The 19,065-nt window shown below is 44.0% G+C and overlaps 1 protein-coding gene across 1 annotated transcript; it reads left to right on the forward strand.

Moving 5' to 3' along the window:
- Positions 1–50: 50 nt before the first annotated feature.
- Positions 51–17,789, forward strand: URB2 (URB2 ribosome biogenesis homolog). The gene is made up of 10 exons (XM_032102331.1): positions 51–177; positions 358–523; positions 1,727–1,903; positions 3,159–6,531; positions 7,903–8,063; positions 9,822–9,932; positions 10,855–11,097; positions 11,479–11,569; positions 13,158–13,297; positions 17,033–17,789. Exons 2-10 carry the CDS (start codon positions 398–400, stop codon positions 17,228–17,230), a joined length of 4,620 nt encoding a protein of 1,539 aa, XP_031958222.1. The 5' UTR covers positions 51–177; positions 358–397; the 3' UTR covers positions 17,231–17,789.
- Positions 17,790–19,065: the final 1,276 nt, after the last annotated feature.

The following is a 19,065-nucleotide window of genomic DNA, read 5'->3' on the forward strand; positions in this document are numbered from 1 at the left end:
GCGGGAGCGGGGCCGGGACCGCGCAAGCGCCCTCTGGCCGCCAATGGGCGCGGGCTCGCCCCAGCGCGCCGCCTCCCGGGCTCGGCGCTGCTTGGAGGGGACGGAGGCCGGCGCGGAGGGCCCGGCCGTGCCTGGTGCGGGGAGTGGGTAGCGACGTCCCTGCGAGCGGAGGGGAAGGTGAGTGGGACCGGGGGCTGGTGGGGGAGAGCTGGGCGCTGGGGAGCGGGGCCGTGGGCGGCTGGCGGGTGGAGGGGGCGCTTGGGCCCCGAGCGGTGCCACGTGGGTGAGTGCGTGAGTGTCGGGGTGAGGGGCCGCTGCCCCTCCGACCGCATTCTCTTTGCTTGGCGTTTCTTCCAGACGCGTGTCTGCCTTTTCGCTGTTCCCACGTGCCGCCCCCATGGCAGCGATCTACTCCGGGATTTACCTGAAGCTGAAAAGCGCCAAGACTTCTTGGGAGGACAAACTCAAACTAGCTCGGTTGGCGTGGATTTCTCACCAGTGCGTCCTGCCTAATAAGGAGCAAGTGAGTGCTTTTTAGTGGTGAACAGTGATGAAAGATGAAAATACCGATGGCGGATTGCTGCTGTGGATGAATCAATTCTTAAAATCCAGACCTAGCTTTTAGCTAGCTGATAGCACTGTAAATATAGCGCTGGTTTAGGATTGTGATCAGCTCTGATTTCTTTGTCGTTACATGAAATGTTTTTTAAAAACGTATTGCAGGTAGCTTTAGCACAAAGTCCTGCATTAGTGAAGTATGGAAGAAACTTTCTTGTAAAGAGGGTGGTGCCTGTGTTCTGTCTCTCAGAGTGATGAGAAATCATTGTCTTCAGAGCTGTCATTGCCATTGGTATTATGTCCAATACAGGACACTCCGAAGTCAGATGCTTTTGGCCATAGTTAAAAACAAGAACTTCAGGGTGGGAGGACTGACTGTAGCCATGTGTGTGTTCTCTGGTGCTCAGAACTTGTGCATGAGCAAAGAGCACACAGTGGATTCATGGACTGCTGCTTGGAAGGTGATTTGGTTTTCTCTTCATGAAACCCGCTGTGTGTCCTGTTTTGTTTTGATGCTGTTTCCTGAAGGTCTCTGCAGTGTTTCCCTGGGTTACGGGTGTCTTGTCCTATTCCTCCAGCCCTGGTAGTACTGTGGGGTCTAGGGTTTGCACATCTGAGATCTATGTTTTGGGTTCTTGTTATTTCAGTTACTTAGACTATTAAACTTAGCCATACACTATAACTTCGGTTTTGAATCAGTAATTAGTAGATTTCAGCCTTTTCCAGTTTGCACCTGTCTGAATTCCTGGGCCTGAATTTCCAGGTAGTGAATTTCAACACATGAGGAGAGGGATGTGAGTGGAATAGCAGCTGTCAGAAAGTGAAAACCAGCTGATTCTCTGAGCACTGATTTAAAAGACTGCATTTGCTAACCGGTATCAATTGTTAGAGTTAGAATGTTGTCAGACTTTAGATGTTCACTCCTGAAAGCTGTTTTGGGATGGTACATGAGAGCACAGCACCAACATTAGGTAGAGTGTAAGCTCTTAGGAATTGAAATCTTCAGAGGCAGACTTCTCTGCTCACTCAGAGTCTGTTCTGCTTGGATGTAGCACAGTTCTCAAGGCACAAACACTGTAACTGTGAAGAGGTACTGCTTTTGTCCTGGTTTTGCTTGGGGGTTATTAAAGATTTATTAAATATTTCTTGTTTTCCCTTCTCTTAACAGGTTTTACTTGACTGGGTAAGCCATGCATTGGTTTCAAACTACAACAAGAAACTTGAACTGGAGGATGAAGTTGTTGAAAAACTCTGGGCATATCTTGACAATGTTATCCATAGTAAAAGACTACAGGATCTCTTAAAGAGTGGGAAGACTATTGGTCTCAGTTTTTCAATTGCACAGGTAACTATAACTGTGGATATCTCATAAAATTCTGGCTAGCAATATGTATCTTTTACAGTACTTGACTCTTTCTCACAGTGTCAGATGTTAGATGAAATATGTATTAATCTGATAGCTTGCAGGACCTATACTGAAAGTTTCTATATTTCTGTCCTGCAGTACAGTTTGTATTTGTGCAGCACAAAGGTTAAAAACAGCAGAATTAGTGAATGGCTGCAAAGGCAGTGAAAATGACTTGGAAAATGACCCTTGTAGTTTTGATCAGATTGAAGGGAAGCAAGAAAAGATTGTCTTTACATGCAGAATTGAACCGTGAAGTATGGAGAATCGGTTGGATGAAATCTGTGCTTCAGAGACTTTATGCAGAAAGTGTGCCAAATTTAAACATGGTCTGGGTATGAAAACCTGTCTGGATAAAGATTAGGTCAGAGGTACAGGACAGGGTACTCTGAACACCAAGGACAGAGGTGGTAGAGGGTCCAGTGGAAAGAATTTAAGGGTCTGTTTTAGTCCAACAGTGTTCCAGCTGAGGAGACGAACCATCCACAATAAGTTGTAAGGAGACAGGTGACGTTTTTAGCAAAATAGAGGCAGATTTGTAATTGTTACTGAATTTGTTTGCAGACGTTATCTAAAGGTGAGAAAAGGGAACAAGTGAAAAGTGGATCAAAGGGAAAAACAGGGAAATCCACAAAAAGTTTGAGAAAAGGAAAAGAAATGCAATATTATTTCTCTAGAAATGTGTATCCCTCAAAGAGAAAAGAGAACAGTCCTTCACATTCCAGATATCAGCACCAGAAACTGTCTTATTTTCAAATATAAAGATGACATTGAGTCATGGACATTCTTACTAAATAAGCTCTCTGTATCAGAGCAGGGATGTGTATTGTGTGTGGGTTTGTTGTTGTTTGGAGCATGATTTTGAGGACCATTCAAGAAGGGAAGAAGTCTACCCCTACTCCGTTTCTGCAGGATGAACTATTAGGATCAAGTATGGATAGTCTTATGCCGTTGCCAGTAGCGCACATGAGGGCTTCCTCACTCATCTGGTGCTGCAAACAAATGCAAGGACAGTGGAGCTTCTAGTTTGAGACCTATGATGTGAGAGGCCCAGCAGCAGCTGTTGGCATGTCCCCCTTGCTTGCAGCCACAGCTCACAGAAGGTGGTGTTGGTTCATTATGATGGGCTTTATCTTTGTATGCTAAATTGACTGGTTTTTGGGGTTTGTTTTTGTTCTTTTTTCCCCATCTTCAGGTCATAAACAAAAGGTTACTGGAGGCCTGTTCTGAAAAAACACAAAACATTGGCACAGTGCTGAGCTGCTCCAGTGGCATCCTTTCTACTCCTTCGCTGTCCATCATTTACACAGCAAAGTGTGAGCTTTTGGTTGATCTCCTCAGCAAGCTGTCCAAGCTGGCATGTCAGCAGCTGGCTTCTGATGATGCTGTGGGCTCCCAATTGTTCAGCGTCCTCCAACTTACCTTTGCTCAGTACCTCCTGATCCAGAGGCAGCAAACCAACCCAAACCGTGTGTTTGGGCAAGTGACAAGTCACTTGCTCCAGCCATGTTTGCTGCTGAGGCACTTGCTGACTGTGAGGAGCTGGACACAAGCAGATGATAACCATGTGCGTCAGCACCTGAGCCGGGACATACGAAACCAAATAGAAACTTTGCTGCAGGCTGGGTTATTTCAGCCTGAGCTTTTCTCATCCTACAAAGAAGAGCTGCTTCCAGAACAGGAACCCCAGGAGAAGAAGAAAGGAGCTTTGAAAACTCTTTTGCTACCAGTCAACACAGTGCAGACCAAGCTGGGCAGTGACTTGTGTGAATCTGCCCTCCATGGGGCGGTTGTGGCTGGTTCGGTGTCCCTGCTATATAAGCTCTTTCTGGACTCATACTGTAAGGCAGAAAACCACCTCGTGTGTTTCCACATGCTTAGCAGGCTTTTTGGCTGTCTCAGGCTCTCTGACCTACAACAGGCAGGGAGGAGGGATACGCTCTCCCCTGTGGACTGGAGCACAGAGCTGCTTGCTTTGGAACAGCTTCTGAACTTGGTGCTCAGCAATGATATCTATAATGTCGCCAGTGACCGCATCCGGCACAAGGAGGTGCAGTTTGGGTTTTACCGGAAGCTAGCACAGATGCTGCTTACACACTCCCAAGCTTCCATCCCTGCTTGGTTCAGGTGTCTCAAACTCTTGATGTCATTAAACCACCTTATAGTAGAGCCAGACCTGGATGACTTGGTGTCGTCTTCTTGGATTGATGCCGAGGCCTCTGAGCCGCGTACGAAGAAGGCACAGGAGACTCTCATCAACACCATATTCCAGACTTACTCCAAGCTGAGGCAGTTCCCACGGCTCTTTGAAGAGGTGCTGACAGTCATTTGCCGGCCAGCTGTTGATGAACTGAGGCCGCCCATCTTCTCTGCTGGCCTAACAGTAAAGCTTCGTGAGTGCCTCCTTGAACTGCCACCCAACCAGATTCTGGACATTCTGTGTCTCTTTGTGGAGAAATGCCAGACCCTTATCATTCCAGCTGTTGAAGGGTCAGTTGACATGGCCTTGAAGCTGATGTCAGTGTGCTCAGTGCTGCATGCTTTTCTGTTCAACATGAGGAGCCTGGATGATGTCACTCCTTCCCCTGTGGTGCTTCGCACTCAGCGTTTGATGGCAAACATACAGAGGGGAGTAACTCAGCCACTGATGGAGCTGCTGCAGGCTCCTAGGAGAGAGGAAGAAAAGTCAGAGCTTTGGCTAAGAAAGGCCAGTGACGCTGCTCTCCTCCTTGTTTACACTTGGGTTCAGGTAGACACTCTGTTCGGTTTTAGCTGCAGTAAATATGTGTCTCCAACAGCTGAAGTTGCTGTTTCTGAACCTGCTGCAAGGTTCTGGGGCATTTCAGCTTTCCTGCCTGGTGTGAAGGAGCAGTGTTGGGGGAGAGTTATGGAACTTGCAAATAGTTTTGCCTCCACTAGTAAATACTGCTTAGAACTGCTTGCACTTCAGAAAATGAAGATGATGTTAATGCAGACTGAAGCTGACCTACAGGCCTTGCAGCATGCTGCAGCTTTCATCCTGGAGTCTGGAAGATCCACCATGAGCAGAGGAGAATCTGAACCGTGGGACGGAGATATCAGCGCGATAACTGAGTTTAGCTACCCCACAGCACACTGGCACCTCGTCATGTCCAACCTGACCATCCTGTTGCCGTATATTTCCTTAAAAGATGTAGAGTACATTGCAAATGTGCTTCTAGAGACGTTGATGTTGGCCAAAGCCCAGGAAGCTGCCACAGACCAGGAGCCTTCCATCAGCATTGGAAAGATATCCCTTGGTTTGATCCACAGCTCTCTTCTACCAGAAATGAAGGTCCTGCACTGTGCTTTTCTGACCCATCTTATTCATCAGTTTGCTGTGGTGCTGCCCTCTGCTACCAGGGATTCAGTAGATCTGCCACTTCAGCAGCTGTCTGTGAGTAATATTCCTTGGCATGAAGAAATTATGGCTCCTTGCAAAACTGTTGACCCCTTGGAAGTGCCATCAGAAAACAAACTGCAGAAGGATGAGCTGAGCTTGTCATGGAAAACACTGGAGAAAGTTGCCCAATGTTTAGTATTGTTAGCAAAAAATGGCTGCCCTGTCATCCTGAAAGAACGTCAGCTACAAAGATGCCTGGGTTTGCTAGAAATTTTTTCTCTTCTGAAATTAGACAGTTTTCTTCCTTCTGACTGTACTCGGTGTTTCCTGGTGCTGCTGTCCCTGCTAGTTAATACCAGGGCTAGTGTCTCTTGCAGCAGGTTGTTACTGCTGAAGGTTTTAAGTACTTGCCTCCACCTCTTGAGGTGCCTGCAAGCTGGCAGGAATGCCAACTCTGTTTTTAAGGTGTTACATGCCAGCGATGTTCTTGAGGCTGTCATGACCTCCCAGCTTACAGCTAGCAAGTTCTTCACTGATGTCTTGACTGATGTTCCTGTTTGGGCACAGTATGTCCAGGAAGTCCAAGAGTTTTTGGACAACTTTCTTCAGATGATTATTGAAAGAAGACAGAGTGTGAAGCTCAACTTGGAAAAGTTCATGTCTTTCCTGGTGAGCTGCAGGCCAGACACAGGTGCAGCCAAAAGCAAAGACTGGAAAAACTGGAATCCTGCAGCTGAGCAGTTACTGCTTACAGCATTCACCACACTCTGTCATGTCGTCACACTGCACCTCCAGCAGCTGCCAGAAAAGAAGCTGCATTCTGCGGATGTGATGTCTGCTCGGTTGGAACCAGTAGTTCTGCAGATGGTCAGAACTGTTGAACATGGTCTTCAGAGTAACACCCCAAACCAGCTTTTGCCTGTAGCATTCATACCATCTGTCACTACTCTCCTCAAAGCAGATCTGAGCCATCCTGTCAAGAAGGACTGGCAGAAGGAGCCCGGTGGGTTTTTGGAGTGGCCCCGTATTAAGCTGTACCAAGAGTTTTACTCTCAGATACTGAAAGAGCTGCCCTGTGCAGGGAGTAATCTGCAGTTCCTTCAGCCTGCATTGCAGTTCCTGACCGTCTTCTGCTCCGTGCCAGAGCTGTATCCTGGAAAAGAAAGTGCAGTCATGGTTGTTTTTGCTATAAGAAAGCTTCTCTCTGGTATGAAAACTCTTTCTCCACCTCCTGTGCTAATTCTGTTAGTTAAAAGCCATTTAGCAAAGCATACAGCTTCTTTAAAAGTCTGTATCTGTTTACTTGTGTTAAAACAGCAGGCTTTTTTAAACGTGTAACAGGAAAATTTTCAAGGAGGCAATATTGTGGTACCTGGACCACAGCCACCATCTAATTTGGTGGTGATCTTCTGATGGATGTTAACATCTTAATAAGTTAAGGTCCTGAGTTACTCATCCCTGGTAGAACATTTTGAAAGTAATTGGAACATGGTAATACTTCTGGATGTAGGGCTGAAGTGCAGTGTCCTGCTTGTGTAATTGGTATAGTAGGCACCACTGAGGCAGCTGATTTGCTCCAGGTCAGATCTTACAGTAAAGTACTCATCTGCTTTTGTATCTGGTAGGTGAGTTTATAGAACAGTGGAAGTTACCTCACTGTTAAGGATGCTGAACACTATGTGTTAATTCTGATAAATTCTGTGGGATATTGGCAGGTTGGTTCCTTTATCCTCATCAAATAAAGAGCCAGGGCTGGAGACTACATGAAAAACCTGCTGCCAGCTGTGGGACCTAATGGCTCCTTTATGTTGCCTCATTCAGAAAGAGAGAAGAACACAGCACAGGTGTAACTGTTCTCTTTGACATCTTCAAACTGTTGGAATTTGTCAAACTTACTGCTGGTGTGCTCTAGTGCAGTGGTCTCCAACCATTTTTGATTGCACATACCTATCATTAAAAAAAACCTAAAAAATTGAACACGCAGCCTGAACTCCACTATGTACATTACAAAGCATACATACAGAAAATGTTTAAAAAGCATGAGATAAAGATGAAATAAACACTATTTAAAATATTTTTTTATATTTGTTAAAGATATTTTACTTGTAATTCCCACACCCCAATGAATTGTCTTGTGCACACTCTGTGGTGTTCACACCCTACTTTGGGGACTACTGCTCAAGTGAGCTACAGTTGTGATCTCAGTGTTTGTACTGCCATTAAATAGTCATAAAAAAGGCTTTATGCTTTTGTGATTTGTGATGGATCTCTGGCCACCATTTGTAGAAAAGACCTGTGGCTTGTTTAGCCTGCTCCCTTGGCTTGTGCAGCTGCTTTTGTGTAGTCGTTCTGTGTTATTGAAGACTTTATTGGTATGATGACTGCTCTGTGAACCTGAGAGTAGGATATACTTGAGATCATCAAGTCATTGTACTGGTGTGGAGAGAGTTAAGCAAAGTATTGAGCTCTTTATGTATAAGAGTGTTAAAAAGAGCTATTTTATTTTTTGTTTGCCGTGTTCTTACCTGTGGAAGTCCTTGTCTGGGCAATTGATTGCTTTTGTCTCTTGAATATGCAGGTCCTGCAATTACAACCCAGGTGATCCAAAGTATGGAGATGGAGCTGACAGAGGTGCTTGTCCAGGTGCTGGGAAACTGCTCTGCTGAGGAGTTTTATGCCATAATGAGGCTGGTGCTGCAGGGACTGGAAGTGAGGAATATTTGGCAACAGAAGGCTAAAGTAAGACATGATCTTAATATATTGTCAACTTCCTTGTACATGCTGCTGTATCTTGAAAAAAGGTTGTTGGCTGAATAACATTTGTTAAACATTTTTTTCTTCTTTGTCTCGGTTTTGGAGACAAAACTTTGGGAGGAAACACTCTGGAATGAGTGTCTCCTCCGAAGGGAAAAGGGCCTCCCCTTTTCCTCCACCAATAAGACAAGTAGGTCACAGTGAGAGTGGAAAAAAACCCCCCAAACTGTTTATTAACACACAAACAAAACAGGGTAGAACAGGATAAAAAACCCCCTCAAAATACAACAAATTCCTGGGGAGGGAACAGACACGTGGGCTAGGACCAGCTGGGGCCACCTCACAGGCTCCCTGGACTGGCAAGGAGGGAAGGGAGGCAGTGAGGCAAGGGGAAGGAAAGGGAAAAAAGAACAAGAAAAAAACCCAACAGAGCCTTTTCCCAGCTAGCTGGAGCACAACAGAAACCCAAAGAGCAGCACAGCACTCCCAGTGCACTCCCTGCCGAGCCCCCGAGCCGCTGGGCCCCCGTTAAACTGCCCCACACTCGGTGCTGTGGCCCCGGCCCCGGGTCCATCCTAAAGGCCCAGCGTCCTTGGGCATCGAGCGGGCGGATAAGGAATAAAGCGGCTTCAAAACGTCACCCCAGGACATTCTTCCTGCTTTATGTTCAGTGATCAGGTCAAATTAGTTTACATGTATAAGGGCTTGGTGACTGCTGTGTTCTGTATATAGATTGAGAGATGGAAAGATCATAGAAACCTACTCAAAAAACTTTCTGTTCAGCTTAAGGACTCAGCAGTCTGGATTCCATGTATTGTCAACAGAAATCAGACAGCTGTGGTGTTTCAGGCCATGCTGAAAGCTCTTTCCTACTTGCTGCTCAGAGCTCTTGCACAACAGACACCAGCAGTCAGTGTTTGTCTGTGGCTCTTTTTTACAAGGAAAAGGCACTTTTAGAAATGCTAGCATTTTTAAGTAAAACCAAAACTCTACATTTTGATACTTGTTGCTCTAAAGACTACTCAGCAATAACCAGATACCACTCAGGATCTTTTTAAATTCTGTGCCTTTCTTCAGAGCAGCTTAAGCACCAGTGATGATGTATGGAACACTTTTGGCAAAAAAAGTCAGCTGTATGCTCCTTAGAAAGCCCAGTGACTTGAGAATGACACTTGGATTAAACTTGTGGGGTTATCCAGCCCTGTCTTGTTTGTCAGAAAGAGATGTGGATGTGCTGCATCAATTCTTGATGCATCTCTTTGAAAGTGTGTCTGGAATTCCTGAACTGCACAGATAATTCCTGCTACCTGAATGTAGCTTGCAATATGCTTCTTTTATTAGTCTGTATAAACAACTAGCAAGTAAAAAAACCACTGCTGCCAAAACCAGCATTCTTAATTTACAGTGTACTGTATTGCCTCTGCTTCCCTCTGTTATCTAGTGGCAGTTGTATGAGAAGGCTTTCCTTTCTTAAAAGTCATGTAAGCCTTTTTGTACAGTAAGTTGATTGTGAAACAAATGTGGCGTGAAGTACATTTGGGTCAGTGCTGCTCAGTGTATTGAATTCTGTTGAGCTGCCACTTATTTCACAATTTCCAAAGAGAGGTATTGGTGGGAGGCCTTTCATGTGTCAAGGCTCTGGTAATGCTCAAAAGTGCCACTGGCCTTGAAAGAGCTCTTCTGTGCTTGAAAGGAGCCAGTGTGCCTTGTACCCCTGACTGATGATCCGTCTGCTTTCTGCAGGAAGTATTGTCAGCTGTTACGCTAACCAAATTGTTGCTCAGCTGCCCATTAAGTGGAGACAAAGAGAAAGCTTTCTGGTTTGCCAGCCCTCAGATAATCACAGCTTTAGCTGTAAGTATCTCTTTATTGTAACTTCATTACCTACCCCTCCTATTTGTTAGAGTCTCTAGTGGTTACATTTAAGGTGCACAGAGGCACACAGGAACAAAAACTAAACAAATCAATGCCAGATTCATCTGAATGTTTTTGTCTAGACTCTTTTTCTCCTCCTTCCTCAAGTAAATCTCCTCCTGTGAGTGCAGTGTGCAGATCAATCCATTTCTTATACTCAGTAATTTTATGGAACTACACCATGTAATATGGAGCTTGGGAGAAAGTTGTTACACTACAGAGTAGAGAGTCTGTCTCCTGTCCTTCCTTCTGTCTAAAGGAAAAAGTAACAGCCATGGGTTGCAGCAGAAGCCAACAGCAACAAAACAAAAAGAAAAAAATTCTTATATAAAAAAGTAATTATATAAATTTACTGAATTATGGAAGGAAACCTTAACTGAAACTAATCAAACCCGAGTTTCCTGTCCTTCATTTGTACAGCACATAAACCTAGTAGGTTTGTCTTCTCTTGGGATGATATCTCTAGGCAAGAATTTATCAGAGATTGGCTCTGTAATGCCTGGGAGTCATAAGCTTGCAGTTTCTGCCCTTTTTGATAGGTCTGCAGGCTTGTAAGGGAGTGAACTGCATCATTGCATTCGTGTGAAGAGGTGCAAAGAGGTGCTGGTTTCCAAGGGGCCTGGGAATAGTTGCTGTTCCAGTTACGCTCACAGCAGTGTTTGTTTGAAATGCCTCATATGCATCCTCAGCCAGGGCACAATTGCATGAAAATGGCTCAGGTGCAGGAGTCTCCCTGCCAGTCCAGCTAGCACAGGTCTAGTTTCATTTTTTGTTTCCAGTTGGAGCATTAGGGTTCTCTGGTGTTCCAACACTAATGATAGGTGGCTAATGCATTTCTCCATGTCTGTTTTCTGTCTTGTAGCTGCAAACCAAAGAGGCCTGTCAGGACCAGTCACTGATTTCCATCATAGTTGTACCTATTCTAGAGACTGTAGCAGCTCTGCTAAGACAAGGAGAACGGGTTCTCGTGAATCCACATCATGTATCATTGGCATTCAGCATTCTCCTAACAGTCCCTCTGGATCATCTGAAGACAGAAGACTATCGTGGTGTCTTCCTGGGGGTCCATGAAGTGCTCTTCTCTATTGTGCAGTGTCATCCGAAGGTACATCTGGGAGGGGGTGGGAGGAGGGGAAAAAGGCAGGAAGAGCAAAACAGCAGTGATAAAATTTTTTTTAGTATGGTTTTGAAATATTGTCTTGTTAGTATGAAAGTGTGTTGTACTGCTTGTCATTTAAAAGGCTGGGAACCTCAAAATCACATAATTTCAGTTGCTCTCCTGCTTTGCTTGTGCCTGCACTGTTGTTCTCTAACAGTGGATTGCTTATGAACATCTGATGCTAGGTTAGGAAAAAACGTTTCCTTTTTCTGTGGTTGATCTCTAGAAGCACAAATGGCTCAGGATGCAGAATGAAAAGATAGTTTCTACCCTCTCCACTCCCTTTACTATGTAATCTCAGATGTTTTTATTTTGTGTCTTTTTCAGGTGCTGTTGAAAGCAGCACCATCTTTTCTGAGCAGTTTCCATCGTCTGGTTGTTTCTGTCATGCATGAAGGACGTCAGAAAGGAGACAGAGGTACCATGTCTTTTCCACCTTTGCATTATATATATACACTGTAATTTTGTATACTCTAGAAGAGGAGATACTGAACAGGGCAAATTCCTCAAAACCTAGCTGTGACATTGAAACTGTCAGCCCTGTCTGTCCTTTATGTAAAACTGGGGATGAGCTTTGTGGTGTTGTGGGCTTAGGAAGATATCTGGGGCTCCTGTGGAGCTGCATGCAGGACAGCATTGCTTTTGGTGAATAAGTTAATCTTCACTAACTGGCTGGCAAGTAGACAGGAACCAGTAAGGCTTGCTGTGCTCAATTTCTGCTCTCCTATCAACCCCTGTGTCTGGAAGCATGGTGGCTGCAAGCTCCAGTGATGCACGCTAATATGTGTGAGTTATAATCCCAAATCAATGCTACTAAATGGAATTTCTCGAGACTGGAATTGTGTTTACTGTGGAGCTGAGCTGTCACCATTCTATGCTAAATATAAAGGCAGAACTCTACATATCTGAAGCATCAGTTGGGATTAGATGATATATCTGTATGATCAAGGATTTGGAATAAGTGTAATTAAATATCCTAAGAGGAAGTGGGAAAAACATACTTCTTACTGGAAGTTACTAAAGAATTTACAGTGTCAAAGTAGACAAGTCAAAGATGTTCACAATGATTAAGATGGTCAGGACACAAATACCCTCTCATTAACAGTGGTGAGTTTTGAGACAAGTTGGCTTCATGGCCTGAAACTGATTGTATCCCAGCTTTCTGCCTGTGCCATGTTCAGATTTATCTCAGCTGCTATGGTGCCCACAGCTGTGGGCAAATCTAAGTGTATGTATTCATTGTAGAGGAATATATTAGCTGAGGCTCCATCATAGAGGGAAAGGTATGTTAAACTGGTGCCAGACTTGGAGAATTGTCTTGCTTCTGCAGTATGTTTCCCTAAGGCAAGGGTCACAGGAAGCTTACCAGGTACATGGCATCATCAAGTTGAAAATGATGCTGTTTATCTTTGCAGGATTGTTCTGGTTTTGTAACAGGTAACATGAAAATAATTTCTGGCTTCTCCGCTGTTTGTGCTAGCTCTCTTCATTCTCTGCCTACTGAGGTAATTCTCAGCTGATCTCACCAGTCTCACTTTAAATATCTCCAGTGATGTAGCTTTTGCTGCCATATTCCACATAATAGATCTCATCGGAAGGCTTTCTTACCGTGTTGTTTCTAAGAAATGTCTTCTGATTTTCTCTAGGTAGGGAATACAATTTTCTTGTCTCCTTGTTCTCTCCTCCACAGTGCTAGTTGGGACTTAATCACGGAAGGGACCATAACTGCTGCTTTGAGCACTTCAACATCTATAACAAACAGTTTTTGCCTTGCAGTGCACATGAAATTGGAATCAGTATACTCTTACAAAATAGCCATTCTAAGAGATGTATTTTGTGTGTTGTACGGGGCCTCTAGCTGTGGCTTGATAAGAAAAGATGATAAAATGGGCAAGCTGTCCTTGGCCTCATGTAGTTCAAGCATCAAGACTGAGTGATTCATTGGGGTTTCTTTCCTAATGTTTTTAAGCCTCAAATGCCAGGCTGCATCTCACTTTGTGTTTTAGGCAACACGGATGAGTTTGAAATGATACTGAAATGTGCACGCTTGGTGGAACGGATGTATACTCATATTGCTGCAGAAATGGAGGACTTCACTGTGTTTTCTGCTTTCATTGTGGCTCAGTATGTGACTGAATTGCAGAAGGTATGTTCTCATCTATCTTGAAAGTGCCATAGTACTGTGCTAGCTTTGGAGTTTCTGTTCCAAAGGCAACTCTGTTAAATTTTGTAAAATTTGTGAAGTTACAGAAGTTGTTATGCCTCATGGAGATACAGGTTTGATCCAGACTGTTATACTGAGCAAGAGTTTCTGAGAATGTTTCTTACCAAACTCCTGGAAAATTTTCTAAAGGCGTGGGCTGTGTCTTTTTTTTTCTAAGATGAAACAATGCAGTGCCCATGTACAGAACTGCTTTGCTTTCATGCCATGTTGGGTATTGCTTTTCTTCATAGAATCATAGAATGATTTGGATTGAAAGGTTGAAAGATAACCTTTAAAGGTCATCTAGTCCAACTCCCCTACAATGATCAGGGACATCTTGAAATAAATCAGGTTGCTCACTGCCACATCCAATTTGGCCTTGAATGTTTCCAGGGATGAGGTATCCACCACCTCTCTGGGCAACCTGTTCCAGAGTTTTGCCACCATCATTGTTAAAAATGTCTTATACTATTTGTCTCCCAAATAGTTTTGTTGTCCAGGACTGGTAGTAGTTAAGGCCCTATCTGGCGAAGTAATGGTGGAAAATTCTGGAAAATGTCTTTTAATATGGTCTAAATGATTAAGTGAATAGAAAAAATGTTACCAAGTCAAGAATTATTAGCTTTTCAGTAATTCTGTACCAAATCCTTCTGTACCAAAGGTACCATTCTGATCCTTACTGAGAGCAACTACTTCTGCTCTTATGGATGCCAGAGCCAGATCAGTATTTTCTGTCATCTGGAGGTAACTTCAGCTTGTCATTTTCTTCAGCCCAATATACTTAGATTTCACTAGGGTTTGAGTGCTGCTTGTGGCACAAGTACCTGCAAATTGATTATTTGTGGTTCTGGCCTGGGCATGGGCTGAAATACAGAAAGGAATTTTAGTCTTTGTTTTTAGGCCCTCTTACAAAAATAAAAATATCCTAACTGGTGCTATGTTCCTGAAGGATTGTGGTGTAACCAGTGTAACTAACCATGGAGGTTATTACAGAGGTTAAACTTTGCTGCCTTCTCTCATGACCTTTCTTCTGTCTTTTTTCTTTTTTTTTTTTTTTTTTGGCTGGGGGGGTGGTGGAGCAAAACAATGGGAGATGTCAGATTTCCTGGTTAGTTGGTTATTGTTTACCTAGTGAACATGGTAGTTCGGCAGAGGGAAAATTGCTGTTAAGACAACTTCTGTTCCCTTTAACCACCTCTGAAATCTGTAATCTGGTCATCACTGAATGTAAGTCTGAAAGCCTGACTTGAATTGTCAAACGACCTTTTTAAGTTGAAAGGACACTTGTCTCTGTATTAGCAGGAGCACAAAGTCTCATGAGACTTCTAGGAAAGTTTTGTGCAAGATGTTCACTGGGAAATGGAAAATGATGGATGATAGCTGAAACCACAGATCAGTAATGTATGCATGGAACCTTTGGGTGTGGAAGGGGGAATTGGTGTAGTGGGCCACCAGACGCTGTGGCAAAGGAGTGTTTTCTGTCTGACAGAATAGATAGATCACAAGTAGGTGATGATTTATTTGCTCGTTAAACTGGTGGGAATTGATGGATATCAGAGGAAGGGGAGGCCTCAGCATGCCTGTCTTAAATGGAGCTTGAACACATCTTTCATGTTGCTCTGTGGAGGGAGAGAAAAACTCTTTTAACCATTCATCTCTTCCAAGTGGCTTTCTGTGTGTGATACGAAGACCCTGAGGGTCCATCAAAGATAACTGAGAAAAACATGTTGGTAGGTTTAACTCTTTACATGGGCATTTGCACACTTACTGAAACCCTTTTAAGGGTCTGCAAACTAGAGCTGATGAAAGCTACTGGCCTAAGTAGTTACTTACCCCTAAAGTGGTTGTGCAGCAGCTCCCTCAGTGCTTCCTCTTTATACCACAAATTATTTTGTATTAATCTAGAAAGATTCCTTGCTGGAGTGGGTGGCATCTCTTTCATACTGTTGACAGTGCTTTCTGCTTGTTGCCTATGAGCTGTTGCTTAATTCAGCAACAGTGAAATACCTCTTCACACATTTAATGTCTCACATCAAGAGCTCTATAGTGCTTGACAAATTGGTTATGCTAACTGTATAGACCATTAACCACTTACAAGTATAATTAACTGCCAGCCAGTAGTGGCAGCTGTTTAAATTTGGTTCTGCTTCCCATGGTGTTATTGGTGTTTATAGGAAACTACAGAGCAAGAATGGACCAAATAAGGCATGGGTCCAGATGAATTTGTGGTGTGAGGGGTGCAGTTCCATTAACTGCAGCTCTCAGATAGCTACTTATCCCAAGTGGGCCATCTGGTCCATATTGTCAATAGCTGTGGGTTTTCCTGTCCTTGTTCTCTGCAGTCATTTCTCTGCCCTAGGAAGGGAGAGCCCAGCCCAGTGCATTCACTGGAAGCTGTGATGCTCAGCTGTTCTCCAACCATATTGCACAGTGTAGGGAGAAAAAACATCTGTTAGAAACAAACCAATTGATCAACTGACAGAGAAGGGGAAAATTACAACCTCTTGGACATGCAAACACTTCAGGGTCACAGATCTTAATGAAGGCTTATGTGCCTTAATGCCTGCTATATGTTTTTCCCTGCTATGTTAGTGGATCTAACAAAATATATTAGCTGTTCCACATGTAGGGCAGAAAGAGAGCAGGAGCCTGTCACAGTGGTGAGGAGTGCACTTCATTAGTAGAAAGTTTATTAGTTGCCTAAGGAAGAAAGAAGCCTGAATTTTAGTGACAGCTTTTGATGTAATTTTCATTAGGCGTGGAGTGCAGAGGCTGACATCGGGAGGCATAAGGCTAATTTTGGGATTCAGCAAAGATAAGACATGGTTCTGCAGCAAAAATGATGTGATGATGCCAGAGGCTAGCACTGTCTTGGGCAGTGAAGTACTTAGCAAGTGATTTGTGAGCACAGGACAAATTTCAATTAGCCTAGAGCAGCAGAGGACTCCAGAGGCAGCACTGCTGTTCCTGGTTGTAGTGGGGGTTCTGCTGGTTGTGGGGTTGAGCAGAGGTAATGTCAGGAGCAGGGCGCCGAGTCCTGAGTAATTTCTTGTATTCCGCCAACTTTCTGCCTGACTTCAGGCAAGGTACCTCATTCCTGGTGTTAAAACAGATTAAGGAAATATACATCTCCTGAGCTTTTTGAAGGCTTCTTTTATTAAGGCTTGCACATTGAAGTACTCAGGAAAAAATTGTTAGATAAATATCAAATAACGAAATGAGAAGTTATAATTGTTTGACTACCCAATGTAAATGAGAGAGCAGCCTAAAGGAAATGCTCATTTGTAACTGACTTACTAGTATACAGCCTATAGGAGACATACAGAATCTACTGAAATGTGTAATCCAAGGCAAGTATTTTAGGGGTTTTTTAATTACAGTTGTTGTGCAGAGGAGTGTCCATGTGATTCCAGGATGATTAGTGTCTTTGCCACTGCAGCAATGTATATAGTACTCCTGTGGATTTTACTGTAAAGGCTGTGCTTGTTTTGCAAAACATGTTTGCAAAAATCAGGGAAATACTGCACAAGTCAAAATCTTGGATTTTATCTAATGGGCTGTTCCAGATGGTCTGATGCAAAGGATAACGTTGTCAGCATTTAATGTACACTGACTGTGGAAACGGTGTTTTCTTGCCTTTCTGTCTTCAAGTTTAAGGCAATTTTGTTCTTCTTGTAGGTGACTTTGCACCCAGCTGTGAAGACACATCTCACAGAAGGAGTATATCACATCCTTGACCTTTGCATTGAACGGGACATCAAGTTCTTGAATGCATCGCTCCCAGCAGGCGTGAGGGAGGTCTTTAAGGATCTGTATAATGATTACAACCACTACCACAAAGCAAAAAAGCAGGGGGAGGAAAAGTACACTGCATGAGGAATCCTGCCTGGTGCTGCCTGATCAGTTATGAACTGATCTTGCAGCACTGAGAAGATGCTCAGTTGCTGTTTGGTTTGGGATGACCAGTAAGATCGAACCTGAGGAGGGTGCTAAACATGAATTGCATTTATCCCTATACAGCCAGCCTTCATAAGGGGGAAAAAGGGAGATGGGGAGGGAAGATGTGCTGTGCTGTTTGGTCTGGTCCTGTGTTGTGACACAAATGACAGAACTGCTGTGCCTCTGCTGGCCCCTGGTGAACTCGCTGGGAGCCCTGGGGAGCTCACTGCAATTTGGCAGCAGATGTCAGGCTTCAGGCTTTGGCCACATCATGGTGCTTTCCTGTGGAAGCAACAGTCTGGTCTAAAAGCCAGTGAGGGATATAACTCCTGCTTTCGCTTACATGGTAAGCAGAATTAAAGCAGTTAGAGTGCTTATTTTTGTACCCTGTTATTTTACATTTTGTAGCTGAAGAAATTTGTCAGTGTTACACAGCTGTACAGCAGGTTACTGTGCAAAACTGCAGAAATAACAGTAAAAAATTTGAAAGATTGTATCTCTTTGCTTGATTGGTTTTGCTGTCCAGTCCAGCCCTGGGCAACCTGATCTGACCTATTGAATTTCCTTCCCAACTGTATTATCCTCTGATCTCATGATAATCAAAAAGACTGACTACCTGGAGCTCTGGTCGATTTACTGTCATTAAGCAATTACACTTAGTCATCTGAGCTGTGATCACTCTCCATGTACAGTTTTAGCTTGTGACAAATGTTAATTACCACTGTTACTATCTGAGACCCTTTTTGGTCTAAGCTCAGCCTTGTTGCTTTGCATTCACTCTAGGTTAAGAGTAAGGCCTAGACTTCTTGCAGCTCAACTGACAGGAAGCTTTATCAAGTTTTATCAAGTATCTCCCTTTCATTAGCCAAATGACAGAAGTTTATTTTCTTGAAAATGATAGATACTAAAGATGTAAATTTTTATGTAAGTGGTAAAACAGTCTTCACACATACATGTAGGTAGTAGAAAGAACTCAATACTTTCATTTTATTATCTGCTTTAATCCATAGATAGGGGGTGGACAGAGGGAGGATGGAATGTGGCTTACCACTTTTCTGAGTCCATCTGCCTTGTAGCAAGGTCCAAAGGATGAAGTTTGTCCGGGGCAAGAGATTCCATGTGGCTCAGATGAGGGAGGTGAGCAGGGCTGGGCTAAACTTCATCCACTGGACTGGGCATGACCCTCCTCTCATCCTGAAAAAGCATCTTGGAGAGCTTTGGTACTGTGCAAGGGCTATTCAGAAGTAATAGTGCTATGTTATCAACGCTGTTCTAGCCACAAATGCAAACCACAGCGCCATATAGGCTGCCACAAAGCGAGTTAACTCCATCCAAGCTGGATCCTGTGCACCACTGGGCCACTTCTGTATTTTGTTTCATGTGGGCCAGCAGTGGGAAGGGGGAGTTACTTCTGCTCCACCAGGAAGTGGGACAGTGACATAGGTCCCAGAAGGGAAACATGTATGAGCTGGGGGCATCCAAAGGGGTGCCAAAGAGGGGAGATCTCCAGGGTGGAGACAGTTAATACAGTAGGAAAATGAAAGGAGGTTTTGAGCACTGGGAGAGGATGTGGAAAGAACAGCGAAAAAAGGAGAGCTGGGTTTGGAGCGGGGGAGGAAGTGAGGGAGGAAGGAAGTGAGGTAGGATCTCTGGCATGTTAAGTGTCAAGGCTCCCCGATGTAGCTGCATGGTTGCAAGCCACACACTTAGCTCAAAAGCTTCTGAGTGTAGATCACAGTAAATAATGTTAACCAAAGGAGGCAAACGAGTTG

Source organism: Corvus moneduloides, chromosome 3 (genome assembly GCF_009650955.1).
Source record: "Corvus moneduloides isolate bCorMon1 chromosome 3, bCorMon1.pri, whole genome shotgun sequence".
Taxonomy (NCBI): domain Eukaryota; kingdom Metazoa; phylum Chordata; class Aves; order Passeriformes; family Corvidae; genus Corvus; species Corvus moneduloides.

Bases quoted from the DNA above. Each gene is read 5' to 3' on its own strand.
- URB2 (XM_032102331.1), top strand. From the start codon at position 398: ATGGCAGCGATCTACTCCGGGATTTACCTGAAGCTGAAAAGCGCCAAG. The intron at 11,098-11,478 runs GTACATCTGGGA...TGTCTTTTTCAG, and splicing joins TTGTGCAGTGTCATCCGAAG to GTGCTGTTGAAAGCAGCACC. The intron at 13,298-17,032 runs GTATGTTCTCAT...TTCTTCTTGTAG, and splicing joins ATGTGACTGAATTGCAGAAG to GTGACTTTGCACCCAGCTGT.